The 14,606-nt window shown below is 41.2% G+C and overlaps 1 protein-coding gene across 1 annotated transcript in view; it reads right to left on the bottom strand.

Moving 5' to 3' along the window:
• The window catches only part of LOC105451316 (nephrin), a 96,237-nt gene that overhangs the window by 14,994 nt on the left and 66,637 nt on the right, over positions 1-14,606 (bottom strand). Inside the window, exons 6-8 of the mRNA XM_011691684.1 lie at positions 13,308-13,462; positions 4,719-4,863; positions 1,544-1,674 (exon numbers count right to left, since the gene is read on the bottom strand). Of these exons, the coding sequence (XP_011689986.1) occupies positions 1,544-1,674; positions 4,719-4,863; positions 13,308-13,462 (431 nt within the window). The remainder of the gene's footprint in view (positions 1-1,543; positions 1,675-4,718; positions 4,864-13,307; positions 13,463-14,606) is intronic.

Below are 14,606 nucleotides of genomic sequence, written 5' to 3'. Positions count from 1 at the left end.
CGGTAATAAAAGTCAAAGAAAAATTAAAATTGTTATAAAAATAAATATCATTTTTAAAAAGACTATTCTTTAATTTTTATTCTTTCATTTTTTTTGTTAAATATTTACAATTTATAGGGATGCTTTATTATTTATCGCCAAGACTTTTCGAAGCTAAAAGTAAAAGCGAAGAAAGAAAGTTTTGGCGCAACCGAGAGCGGCGATAAAAGAACGGGCTTCTTGTACGCGCGAATTACGCTCGAATCGAACGCTTTAATTAATCGACGCTGAAACTTATCGAAGCAGAGGGGAACGCGGATTTTCGCGGAGCGCAGAATGATTTATAATCTTTGTGTCCAGATGAAATTCACGTTCAAGGTGAAAATAGCGCTGCGATAGACGGGGCTTCCACGACCCCGGGACGACGGAGATGGGATTTTACTTAATTAAATGGGGTTTTATTAATATCGAGTTAATTAACTGCTACGCCAACGACGGGCGTCGGTAAAGTTGGACATTTCGCGTATTTACAAAGCATTTACGGACACCGTGCCATAATATAACGTACTATATTAAACAATACATAATGACGTCGGAGCGTGGAAGGTAGAAAGGATGCGAAACGTTGAATAGAACATTGTCGCGGCGGGTAAAGCAGAGGGGCGGAAGAAGGGGGAAAGAGAAAACGACGCGTAATGAGATCTACGAATATAACGTGCGACCGTAAAAACAGCGTCGGAGCAACGGAGTATTACACCGCCATTTATATTGGTACCGCCGTTTAATGTACTCCGGCTGCAGGTACACCCTTTGGAGGCGGTCCTCGAGCGGTGTTGAAGTTCAAGCCCTTTGCTACTGCTACACGCGAGGGAGAGCCGCAATACGTCGAGAGATAAAATTTATTGAAATGAAACTTATTCACTCCTGCAGTACGTATTTGCATTCTGTTCGGAAAATTTCGGTTGGTGCAGCTTTAAAAGTAAACAAGTCGCGAAGCGGTCAGTGTAAAACCAGCACCACGTCCACCGGCATAAATGGAAATTTAATTAAGGTAAAGGACGAGCTAATTTTATATAGATGCACTTAAGATTATATCAAAGGATACTCTTTCGGCGTAATTGTGTTACGTTCGCGTTACGGCTTCGCACAAGTTGAGTAATATTTAGAGAGAGGAGGGGAGGGGGAGAAGAGTTTTAGGCATGCGGAAAGTTTGTTTCCCTATTTGTCGGTTTCGGCTGCAATAGCCATTATTCTGCGCCAACAGTTTTAGGAACTATTCAAGCGTAAATATATCACTCGAGGGAATCCAGAGGTCATTGTTCAAACTCAAAACCTGGGAGCTTTCACCCAATTGGAATAATGCATTTTTATCTACAATTTTTCCGTCCAAAGGGCGCAAAGTTTCGATATCAGAGGGGCTTTTTCGCATTGTCGTGCTTAAAATTTTTAACGACGTATACACGCGTATACGCGCGGATGTAACTCGCAAACAGAAAGCTCTTCGCGCACACATATTTCATATTTCGTATTTCACATTTTGATGTACTCGCAATCCACGACTTACATTGTGCTTCCACACGACTTTGTAGGCATCCGGATTCGCTTGAACTTTACACTCGAAGTACACATCGTCGCCTTCCTCGATGTCATCCGGGTTCATGTTCGAACCGAGCTGCAGGCGCAAAATTGGGACAACTGCAAGAAGAAAATGTTCGTGACTGTACCGCGAGTATCTTGCTCGGATGTCAGCGTTTCGATGACACAAGCACGTCTCTTCGAGATAAATAGATTACATATCTTCAATTATTAAGAGAAATTAGTCTTTAACTACATTGCATCGCATGCGCAATTTTGAAAGATTATTGAAACAGTCATTGCTATTTGTTTAAGCTATTTGTTTGTAATTTAAAGAAAACTCTACAAATATTGCACAAGCGAACATGAGCTTCGATATCTATCCGAGCACTCATTTTAATTGAAGAAAATAAAATTAAAGAGAAACTGGTCCTCTGTAGATATCACAATTAAATATTTTTACAAAATTATTTTTTTATTGTTATTACTAGAATACCCGAAAGTATCTCTTCAACCTCAATACCCAAATTCGCGGAATAGAATTCCGCGACGAATTATAACACAATCATCTTTCGCCGAGGATCCGACTCGGAAACGGAACGGTGGAACTTGTTCTCGCGCCGGAACTTTCCTATAGTGCCGCGTGCGTATGTCGCGTTAGTGTCGGTCTACAATGAGGATTTTAAGCCCTAAGCAGTAAGAAATAGGCCAATCGTAGTCGAATATGAGAATAATCGATCGTAATTGGTCAATAAGTGGAAGACTTAAAATCCTTATTGTGAACTGACACTTATGAATTTCCAACCATCCCGCCGACCCTTCCCTCCGAGAGGCTCGATTCTCTGACAAAAATCTTGGGTAGGAAAAAAAGGCTTCCCGCGCGCGACTATGCGATCGCTGTTTATGGGATCGCGTAAAAATGCGAGACACATACGGGGATCGTTAGAATAATTATATGTGCCACGCTCGGAATCGAACGATAAGTGATAAAGTGGAATGCAACTAACTCTCGCCGACCAACGCGCCATCGCCATCGCCTCATTTCTCTTTGTTTCCAAGAGCATCTCTTTTTCCTCTCTTCGGCTATAATATGTATCCTTAATTATGCACTCTTTTAGCTTCGCTCACTTCGCAATTGCTCCTTATCACTTTAAATGACTTTACAATGCACTTGCACTTACAGTGACTTACGCTATCACTGTCACTCGAGCGGCATATATACCGCCACACGCAGCTGACCGGACGAATTATAAGGAAATGCAGATTAGATTATTGCGACGTCCTTATCGAATTTTACAAAACGATCACGCGGGAACTAACAAACACGTGGGACGATCGCCTGTTGTATTCGATTCGACACTCATTCGCACGCGGCATGACTTTCGACAAACTACATAATTTGTAAAGATCGCGAAATCGCGAAGCGTAAATTATCCGACGGTCATTTTGATGCGTTAAAAGTTTTCTTTCTTTTTTTAAATTTTTTCCAAGAGTGGACAAAAAATTATTATTATTGGACAAATCTGGACAAATTGTGGACAATCTAATGCCATGTAGATTTTGTCAAAATTTGGGGGTGCCAACTTCAACACACCATCGAGCGTCGCTTCTGAGAAACCAAAAAAACTTTCGCTTTCGAGCGTCGCTTCCGAGAAACCAAATACACTTTTACTTTCGAAGGAGTGACGAAGTGTTGAAAGGTCTCAAACGCGATGCCGAACATGATGCATTTCGAAGGAACTGCATGAGAAAAAGATATCGCGGATATCATAAATCTATCACTCGGTGTCTCCGTGACGGGACTCCGAGGTTACCAAAAATTTGCGAGCGTCGAGATGCCGCGGCGGGCAAATAAATCGGGTCGCCGCTGGTCAGCCGCCGTCGCGCCGCGCCGGACGTTCCATTTTGGCCCCCGTCGTTGACGTCTCGTTATTGTGATTACATTCGCGTTTGCGCGAACGTAATCTATATCGACGGCCTTGTTTCGGCCTGCCAGGCTTTTAACCCGTTTACCGTGTTCGATATATGTATACACGTACATACACAGACGGACGAATGGATGGACGGGCGAGCGAGCGGGGCGGCGTACGATGTTGCACGCTCGCCCGGCCGCTATACTGTTATGTACACGTGCACACGCGTTGACATATGCCGCGCACGCGGATTTTCCGATGTGTCGATTGTACGGAGAGGCGACACCCGCGCGACGCTCCGCTTATGAGTTTACGGCTTTGATAAATTACTGCCAACTTTGTTTTTACGCGACGCGGACGCGCGCGTTTAATGCGCGACAATTCGGATTTAAATCTCCGAAATGTTTGCATCTCCCTCCCTTCCCCGGTCACGTCGTTCCACTATTATTACACGACTCTCTTACAAATGAAAACGATTCCAGGGGAAAAATATTCGCGGCGAGCCTGTTGAAGTGAAATTTCTGGGATAAAGAAAAATGTTTATGGTACGCGTATAATTTTACCCCCGACTTAATGTTTACCTTTATAGTCGTATAAAAATAAAAAACGAACTATATATATGTATATATACGGTTTAATACTTACACCGTTTTTATTATACGCCGTGAGATATTCTTTATTCACTTTTTATCGCGCGGCAAGTGTAAAAGAGAGAAAACGGCCAGTCGGCGCCGTTATTATCCTTTAATACGGATCGAACGCTGTTTGGCTCGCCCGCTCGTAATATTGATGACGATGTGTTAATGAATAATGATATCAGTGATAATAATGCTGGCTCTGCCGAGCATATCGCGTTGCCATTACTAGTATGTAAACTGGTGGTCTACCTCAGCCATCGGTTTGTGATCTGATATTATCCTCGTCCGATTTTTTATATTCTACCCGCGTGTACCAATACCATATATGTATACGCAGTGGATTGTAATTATTCCAATTATGCACATGATAGCGGGATGCATATGTTCTCGGAATAATATCCGACAAAACCAATTACGTTGTTGTTGTAGTGTTAGATGTACACAAGACAAAATGCATCGTTCGGGTTAATCTACATATATGCAATCGATATTGTTTTCTTTATCGAGCCGTCGCAGTTCCGATTGGATACCACCAAGGAAAAATCTCCGATTGATCATTGAACGCGCAACCCCGTTTTATATCTATTGCGTATCACCGAGGATGCATACTTACAAAAAACGTTCAGAGCCCACGAATGCTCCAATTCGCCACGTTGGACCTTGGAATTTTTAGCCCTGCACGTGATAACTTTATTGTTATCTGATAGAACAGGCTGAAACGTCAGGGTGGAACTCGTCATGTTACCATCCGGTGACACCTGCAACAATCAAATCGCAATATTCGTTTCGTTATTATTAATGCAATTGTCATAACAATCTTATATTTATCATCGATTAAGAAGAAGAAATATTGGGTGAATTTTTTGTGCAGATGTAAAGAGAAAAAAATATACAAATATATAAATAATTTAACTTTATTTCGATTTTATAAGAGCGATTGAAAAGTTAGTAAAACACGGGAATTGAAAGATAGTCGCAAGATTCAGAATTGAAAATGATTCAATTTAAGTGACATCTTCGCAATTGGAATTACTGTATGCAAATCTGTTCGTTTCAGAAATTTTAATATCGGTTTTCTCAAAGCCACTTAAGTGTTAATTTAAGTGTTAATAATGATTTTTAATACGGTTTTTTCGCTAATGCAGCAGTTTAGGACGCCGTTTTATTTTAAGACGACGTCATATTAAAAATTGTTAATTTAATATTATAATATTAAATTTTTTTAACGATCTCGGGGTTTAGTATCGGATTCATGAAAAATTACTCTGATAGTCGATACCGAAATCATAATTATATATTACATATTTTAATGTGGCTTATGTCGCATCCGTTAATTGCTTTTCCGATATTTTTTGCCGCAGCACGCCTATTAAAGTGCGCATCCCACGCAACTACGAGTAATTAAATCACGCGTATATACTGTAATATTGGGTAATACTTAATATCAAAATACTATACATTCGTTAATCGGAATAACAATAAATGAACAATTTGCAACAACTACATCCACTCATTGTCAGCTGTGCGATATTACATCGGCAATTTTATTGAATATTTCGCGCACATTGTTCACGAGAATTAATTTGCAGGCGCTTCATTAAAGTTTCGTTGCTAATTAGTGTCAAAGCCAGGTATCGCGCAGATGATAAATGCAGAAACGTGATACATGCATTTTAACACGCCGCCGCTACACACGCAGGAAAGAAATAATCGCATTGTGGCGCGCATCGGGGCTAAGCTACTCTAAATGCCTTTTTGCAATTCCATAAATTATGCGCAGTCCTAATTTCGCTAAAAAGGTATAGCTCCCGGGGCCCTCGGGAAGAGATGGTGGTGTACCCCCCCCTCCCCTCTCTCTCGTAGCCCCAGGCATAATTATTCGTACTCGCGCGCGAGGCAGCATGCGTTTGAGGTAAGGGCTTATAAGCCAAGCGTTAATCCGGCGATAAGTCTTAATGACCGGACGAGTCAGTCCGGGAGGGCGTTTATCACCCACCTTTGCGGGTGGTGTAATAGGATCTGGCTTTCACGTGAGTATTTCACCCTTACCGCGAGCGCAACTTTAACGTTGCACGAAACTGGCTACTGTATTTACGCAAATGTACGCGAGAGGTAGGTGTCTCGTCAGAAAACATGTAATTATCAAACATGTATGCACGATCACTCCTTTGATGCGCGCGACCTCGCCACCGTGTTCACGTGTAAGAATCCACCTACATCCCGCGCAAACACAGCATGGTGTTTGCCTACGAGCTGCACTTAGAATACCATATTTTAATATTCGTGAGATTAAATCGAGGGCGAAAATTGTATGGTAGAACAATCTCTGAACCGCAATAGTTTTCACATTGAGTCATTTGAGTTTTTTGCGGAAATAATATCGCACAAAATTCGCGTGTACTCTCAGAGACTTTTAATTACGCTTTACATTTATACCGTCCTGTCATCTTTTATCGATCTGTTACTGAGTTTTTTAAAGCTAATATTGATTTTCATTGCTCAGCGCTGATTTTATCAGCATAAATAAAATTTATTTATATTTGAATCGGGAAATATTTATGAAATTTAATTTATCATTACCGTTTTTTCAATTTTACATTTTCTGAGAGAAGCAAAACTGCAAAACGGCTTTTGTAAATTTTATAAAAATGACAAAAACAATAAAATCGATTCGCAACACTTTATTCGCAACGCTTTTTAATCATTTTCAATATTTTCCTAATTTATTAAAATCACGCAGTATTTCGCTTCTTTTGAAGCGTAAGAGCTGAGGAAAAAAGCAATAACAATAATAAATACATTAATATAAATTGCTTTTACGATGAAAGCAAAAATAAATTTTATTTTACAAATAAACATTTTTTTGTAATTTTAGATAAAACAATTAATTGTTCAAATTTTCATTAAAAAAAGATTAAATTGCGTATAACAGTAGAATACATCCATTTTTGTACAGATATATTCATCATGTAGACTGTGTAGACGCGGTGAATTAAAATACAATATGTTCATCGCTTTAAGATTAAAATAATATCTTTATTATATTTCCAAAATCTCAATTTGGCGGAATTATCATTTTTTAAACAAAGTGCTAAAAAAAAAAACGAAATAATATGTGCCATTCATTGAAACCCATTTGAAATGCAAGAAACAGGTCGACAAGCATTTATGCTTGCAGTGCGCTAAATGTTTCATGACGGCGACGACGATCATGACGTAGGAAAGCTCGTTTTTTGCAGCGTACATCACATGCGTTATGTATACACATGCGGTCATTTTGCCGTGCACCATTCGCGCGGTGGGACTCGAGCGAGTAAGATGATGACACGAGCCGTTCGATGTATCATCGCATTACCCCCTCTCGAAATGCGATAGCGACCAAGTACCAGCGGACACCAAACACGATCATTCCCTACGAGCAATTAGCGATTACCAGGCCCGCGAGGTTAATTAATTCTCGCTATTAACGACTCGCGACCGAGGCTATTTTTCAAAGCGGATCCGTCGCGCGATTTATCTATCGCTGTGTAGCAGCAGGCATCGAAAAGACAGAAATTATACGGAACAATAATGTTATCGTTTCATCGCGGTATAACGGACGATAATTATTTCTTTAACAATGCCCGATTCAAAGGTATTTTCTCCGTAGCGCTCGAAATTTTTCGACGGTTTATATATAATTTGCACGCATTCTCAAACTGGGCGCGCGAAGAGGAACACATGAAATCGAGTAATTCAAGTTAACAGTAAAAGCTGCGGTGTTATCGATCGTTTATTAATAATACATGTGTTCCGCGTCCGGATTTACACGTCCTAAAATGCACGTTGCGCGGGCAATACTGCATTTTGATTGTGTGTTTTTCGACGGTTTATTGCGTCTTAATTAGCCATAAGCTTTATTAATCGTATCATCGTACGGTATCAGAATGAAATTTTTCGATCATTAACTGGCTATGACGTGTACGGCGCGGATCCGGATGGCGTCGCGATGAGTTTAATTAGTAAGTTCAGTTCGTAATTAACTCTGTATTTTAATATTTGTCAATCGCTCGCAGCGTAAATTCGACGTTTGTGTGTACCGGCGATTTGTTAAAACTTCCCGTAATGCAACATAATTGGATTAACAAGTACATTACTAATCCAATCTGGAAATCTGGAAATGAGAAACTGTCTGATATCATTTCAATTCAGATGTAGAGGGAAGAAAAATACGAAATATGAAATCTGTCCATACTGTGTTGTGATATAAGAAATTCATTCCTTAAATTTATATTTCAGCGACAATAAATGGCACAGCAATTAAAACAACTAACTAATTTTACATTCCATCACATCGTATATCACATATTAATTAAAATAATGTAGAATTAAAAATACAATTTTATTTTTATGCAACACTGAATATCTGTAACATAAAGTTACAAGAAAATCTGTCATTTACATATGTCGTTAATAAACCGTTTCCTGGTGGCAAATCTAATAACTACCTACCAAAATAATGTTCTTCATAATTTGAGCCACTATCTTATTGCATATGGCTGAATGAAATCCCGAAACTAAAATAAAAATTTTTAATTGAAATTTTTTGAATTTAATATTACTCAATAAGAACAATAAGAAATATCGAAATTACAGTTGCAAATAAAAATATATTGACATTTCATTGCTATGTAAATTCTTTTTTTTTTAGTTTGTGAATGTTGATTTTTTGTTTTTGAAATACGAGTTTTATGGAAATAAAAATAAATTATTTATAAAATTATTGTAAAAAAAGTGGGACGGAGAGAATCTATATGAAATTATTTTTATGAAATATTTCTAACTTTCAAAAAAATTTTATTCAAACATTTCTCATATAAAAATCCCGAGGTCCGTCATACTTTAAATTCTTCAAATTTCAAGAATTTTAATATTCCACAATATTTCGGGAAACTTAAATGTAATGCACAACCTGCGTCAAATATATACATTGTATATGTATGTATGCTAGGTTATTTGCGCTTATCGTATTTGTCAGGTCGTTCTACCACTAATCTTTCTCTAACATCAGTCGTTTTAACGGAATACGTTAACGGAATATCGTTCTAAATTCAGCGAATGTACCGAGCACGTACCCACATGAGCTTAGAATTTTGCATTTTCGAAACGAGAGAAGAGATAATGGTTTTATGCACGTAATAAAAATGCCGCTGGTTAATAAAAACGACTTGTGTCATTAAAAAATATTAAAATCTACCTCGCAGTTTCTCTCAAGAGCTCGATTAAAATCATGTTGATACGGTTTCCGAAAAAGCACGCGACACACATTTCAGGTATTTTCCCAGAAAAATAGGCTGCAATAAAAGCGCGGCCGCACAAAAGCGCGAGATCGTTTAAAAAGGGAAAGAGAAGAGGCATCGATACGGTGTTATCTAAAAAATTTATAACATGCAACTATAAGCCCACTCGCGCAGCGTACTCGCACACAGCTTTGCAATTCCTAGCGCACTCCATCTCGTCGATATCCTTCGTCGGAAGATAACGGCGGCGCGCTCCGCGAGCAGCGATAACGCGATCGAGGCAGATTGGCCCGCGAACGCGGCGCGGCGAAAGGATCGAAACTTTTGGACCGCATTGTACGTACGTACACGTGAAGCCCCGAACGCGAAATTGGCTCGAAATTCGCGCGGCGGTCATAAATCGGCGAAGTCGAATCACCCACTGCCAACTGTACTGTCCACAATCCACCCTCTCTTCCACCCCCGCCCCGACCTCCCTCCCTCTCTCTCTGCGTCTCGCTCTTGCCGCGCCTCACTCCTGCTCGTTCTCTGTCTCTCTGTCTCTCTGTCTCTCTCTCTCTCTCTCTCTCTCTCTCTCTCTCTCTCTTCCCCTGCATTCGCCGCGTCCCTCGATATGTCTACCGGTACCGAACTTCATTCGACACCGCGATATTATGACGTATAACGCGAGATAGCGCGAACGTGTCAGAACTGGATGCCGCGCGCCGGCCAACAACGTGATCGTTATTTGCGGTGGAAAATATCAGCTCTTTGGATCTCTCCGCCACTAGCGGATCATCGTCGATCATGGCCGGTTGCGCGCGCCCGCGCGACACCGATCGAATCGAGCGAAATCGTTATTGCAAAACCCCCACGCGTGTATGAGCGGCAGCGTAACTGGAGCTCTCTCTTCCTCTCCCTCTCTCTCTCTCTCTCTCTCTCTCTCTCTCTCTCTCTCTCTTCGCGTACCCCGCGCTCATTTTTCATTCGGAAGGTTTTACTGCGTCCCGATTATGCACGAAATAACCGGCGGGAGAATGGCGTCACGTTAAAATTCCCAGAGATCGTGTATCTCTTTAGCGTTTCTTCCGTCATAATTTATTGCAGATTTCAGCGATCGTAGACAATTTGCACGATTTTTATTGTGGGCTTTATATCTCGCGCAAATTATCACGTGAATTCGATAAGAAGGCAAAAATGCCGCTTTGTCAATGTAGGAGCAATGCTCAAATAATGCGCGTGAATTCGTCCTCGCGCAGAAATCGATGTGAATTCTTCCAAAGAATCGTGGATAAGACAATGACGGAGGAGAACAATTGAAGTGGATACAGTTAACTCTTTCCCGGTGCTCGTTTCGATTTCATCCGACGAATTGCGTTCTAGAAGGATTTTCTGGTAAAAGCGTTCAACAGATATAATGATAAATCGATGCTTTACGACGGCAATTTCATCATCGTCGCGCGAAATCCAGACCGACCCGGACAGAAGGTGATGCTTTTAACTTCATCTCGCATATTTTAACAATAAATTGAAATTCTATTCTAAAAAAAATGATTATGAGATATTTTCACGAAAGTATTATATTTCTCTACAAGTAAATTTATAAATATTTATTTTCTTTTTTTAAGTGATAACCTAACAAAAGTTTATTAAATATTAAGTGAAAAATATCTTTATAATTAAAATGAAACGACTATCGATTAAAATTTAGAGAAATAATAATATCACACTCAACTTTTACGCTAACGTGTAAAATCTATAGGATTACCATCTTGCGCAGCAACGTGCTAAAAACTGAATCGCAAGAGGAAAATAAAGGGAAGAGAACAATAATAATAAACTAATAGTAAAATATGGATCGTGCGTTCATGTTGCTCTATTCCTGCTACTATATATCTCTCCCAGCATTCAGATCTGTCATAGAACTATTGACAAGTCGCCGGATGATGGATGGTATCCATCGCTTCGTAGTTATGCGTATGTATACTATACTGTCTATATTAGATAACTTCGTCCTGCTCTTAGGTCAAAGAGGCTTACTTAACGTCCGTCGTTTCGAATTCGCATTTATCATCGCTCGATCTGTGCTATTAATTGAAGCGGGAGAAAAGCGAACGACGATTCCGCCGTGAATTGTTTGATTGCGTCTATTAAAACATTATCTAAAAAATGCATTATATTTATGAGATAATTTTTGCAAGAATTTTTACAGCACAAGATATACTACAACTAAATTTGTTAAAGCCGAAACAAGTCTGAATTATATTGGACAATTATATTTCCAATATGCACATTTTGATGCCATATTATTCTACGAAAAGGATTGATTAATTTTTTCTGTCCGCTCGCGAAACGAGTCGATTCGCGATACTTTGTGGAATGATCGATTCAATTAAGTACGTTTACAGTCTGAACGAAACACTTTAAAACTTATATAGTGCCCAAGGGGGAGAGGGTGAAAGAGAGAGAGAGAGAGAGAGAGAGGGAAAGATAGAGAGAGACACGAGCAGTGTATATCGAGATTCGAAACGTAGTTTGGCGGCGAGGAGAGGGTGGAAAGGCGTGCGGCAAAGTCAAAGAATCACGTTTCAGGAAGAGTTTCGCCGCGGAAACGCAAGAAGGGCGTAGATCGATGGTACGCCCGGAGTTCGAGTACGTATAACGGAGGAGTTTCCGCGTCGTCCGGAGCGAATGCGGGGATCGAAGGGTGAAGGGGGGTGGATTGCTCGTGCGCGAGACGAGGGACGAGGGGCATCGTAGCCGGGCCGGGTATATCGAAGCGAGAGCGGGGAGATCACGAAAGCATCGCCGCGCTATCCGGTAATTGCGCCATGGCGTGTCAGAGGGGGTGCTTAATGGCAACGATGCAAATACCGATACCGGCGTTAATGCCAGTGATTTCGCGGGGAAGCGATCGAAGAAGAAGCCCGCACGCGCGCGCTTTTTCGGGCCTCCCTCGGGCCCGGTAGACCGTTAACTCTCGGTGAAATGTCACCTTTTTTTTTTATCGAGTCACCGTTCGCGAATCGCGTTTGTACGCGGTAAAACGACGACGAAACACAGGATGGCTATATATGTGGAATGTGTTTTCGTCGACGTTTGAATCATTCAGCGGCAGGTTGGCGTGACCTCGTCGTCCCCAGGACGAGGCAGGAGTTCCGCCGAATAAGAATTTCATACGTTCGAGTGAGATACGCGATATTATACAAATAGAAGATTCGCGGCGTAACACGAGGAGGAAGATAATGGAGATCGATCCTTGCCTCCGCTATATCGATGATGCCATTAGCGTTTAGCGCGTGGCGACGCGGAAATAGCCGCGCAACTACGATAAACTATTTTGTTTTTTTTTTTCGCTTCACTTCGGCGAAGGCGCGGAATAGGAAATTATTTCGCGGATCGCGTCGTTTGTTTCCCTTTCTGTGCTTTCCATTTTGCCGACGACACTTGTCGCAACACAACTTTGCTCGCACGGTACCGCCGTTTTATCAATCGAATCCGAAACGAGTATCGGCGAGTGTTTTTTTTTTGGCATTCGTAACGGGTTATATAAAACCGAGCTGCGGAAATGGAGTAGTCATCGTACGGAGAAATATGTGTCAACATTTTGCCGAGCAAAGTTTTTTTTAAGTGCTTTGAATTAATTATCTTTTCCCGGAAAACAGTATATTAATCTGTATAAAAAATATTTTTCATATAAAATACGTAGAAAACACATAGAAAGGCGTCACAAGTATCTAGAGATATTTCAGCACTTTTAATAAAATTGACTCTGTCTTTTTTTAATAACAGCGACTGTACTTACAATATAGCGTTAAACAAAAAATATAATAAGCGCGAGAATTGTTTTTCTCAATAAGAACTTCTTCGCGCGAGGTGTCTTTCGCGCAGTGACGGATTACAACTACATCACATCATGTCGATTAGCCTGTATATAGCCTTACCTTGTCCGTGTGATTGGGAAGCTGCTGGCCGTCCATCCACCAGGACAGCCTGGCCGGCGGCCTTGAGCCCACTGTTATGCAATTAATGTCGTACTTTCGATTGGCGCTGAGGGGCGCGTGGTCGCTGCTGAGTATCGTCACACTCAGTGGCCTCACTGAAACAGGAAAGGACGAGCGTGATCACAAAAGCGTACGGGGAGGAGTGCGGGGGTGTAGGGGGTGGAGGGAGGGCGAGAAGTGTTAGAGCGGGCGTTGATGGCGCCCCGATCAAAAAGCACGAACAAGAATTGCGGCAGCTGTGGAATTGCGGTGCTTAGAGTGGCCACGGACTTGTACCGCCCGTCCCACCCCCGTATCACCCTAATGCGTTTTAAACGAGTGGTACCGCTCCGCAGTTACCACCCCGAACGTATTGCCGCAAAACCTACACTCTGATAGCTTCGGAGGAGGGAGCAGAGAGAAAGAGAGAGAGAGAGAGAGAGAGAGAGAGAGGCGCGCGCGCTTTCCGCGCGGACCGCACCTCTCATAGATTAAGGTCCGGTGGGCGTACGTGTGGCCGTTTCACCGTTGATTAATTGAGACAAGTATTGAATAGTGCGAACAAAATGGAGCTAAACATCAATCTCCAGCCTAATCGTAAGACGTTAATCGTAACTGCCAGGGCGTAACGATGTTTTTTAACGAGTTTATCCCCGCAATACTATTAATAATTCCTCTTAAAGCAATGCTAGTAACTCCCCTTCTAAATAGACCAGGAAGTAATTAGTCGTCTGATAAAGTTACAAATAAAAAATATAGAAGCAATGCATATAGATAATAAATAAATAAATAACAAATTATTATAATAATTAATTATAATAAATTAAAATTACTTATAATTTAATTATAATAAATAAAATTAATAAAGTGCTTCCCCTTAATTCCAGAAAATTCGCGTTTCGACGGAAATCCAATCTTTGCTTTGGACGAAAAATCAGTTACCTACTTAAAAATCTCATAAGGTGGAGCGCGCGCTAGCAATGTTTACGGGACACCAAATTGCCCTTCGCGAAGGCGTCACGATAAGTGGCGGTATTGACATCTCGACGAGTGCAGGGGAAACGTGGATGAAAGTACGCCGATGTATTAGTCGCCCGATTCAACCGCGAAATAAGTCTCGGCTAAATCACTCGCATCCAAGCCCACCTTTCCATCGAATTTAATCGGCAACGGTTCGGCAAAGGAACCGCTTTCTTCGGCTCTGCGCCGGGGATACGAAAAAAAGTGCGAAAGCGACGGCACGATCGGGGAGGGAGCGGG

The sequence above is a fragment of the Wasmannia auropunctata genome, unplaced genomic scaffold, assembly GCF_000956235.1.
Source record: "Wasmannia auropunctata unplaced genomic scaffold, wasmannia.A_1.0 LD336053.1, whole genome shotgun sequence".
Lineage (NCBI taxonomy): Eukaryota > Metazoa > Arthropoda > Insecta > Hymenoptera > Formicidae > Wasmannia > Wasmannia auropunctata.
The sequence above is the reverse complement of the archived record's forward strand: the minus strand, read 5'-3'. Positions and strand labels throughout refer to the sequence as shown.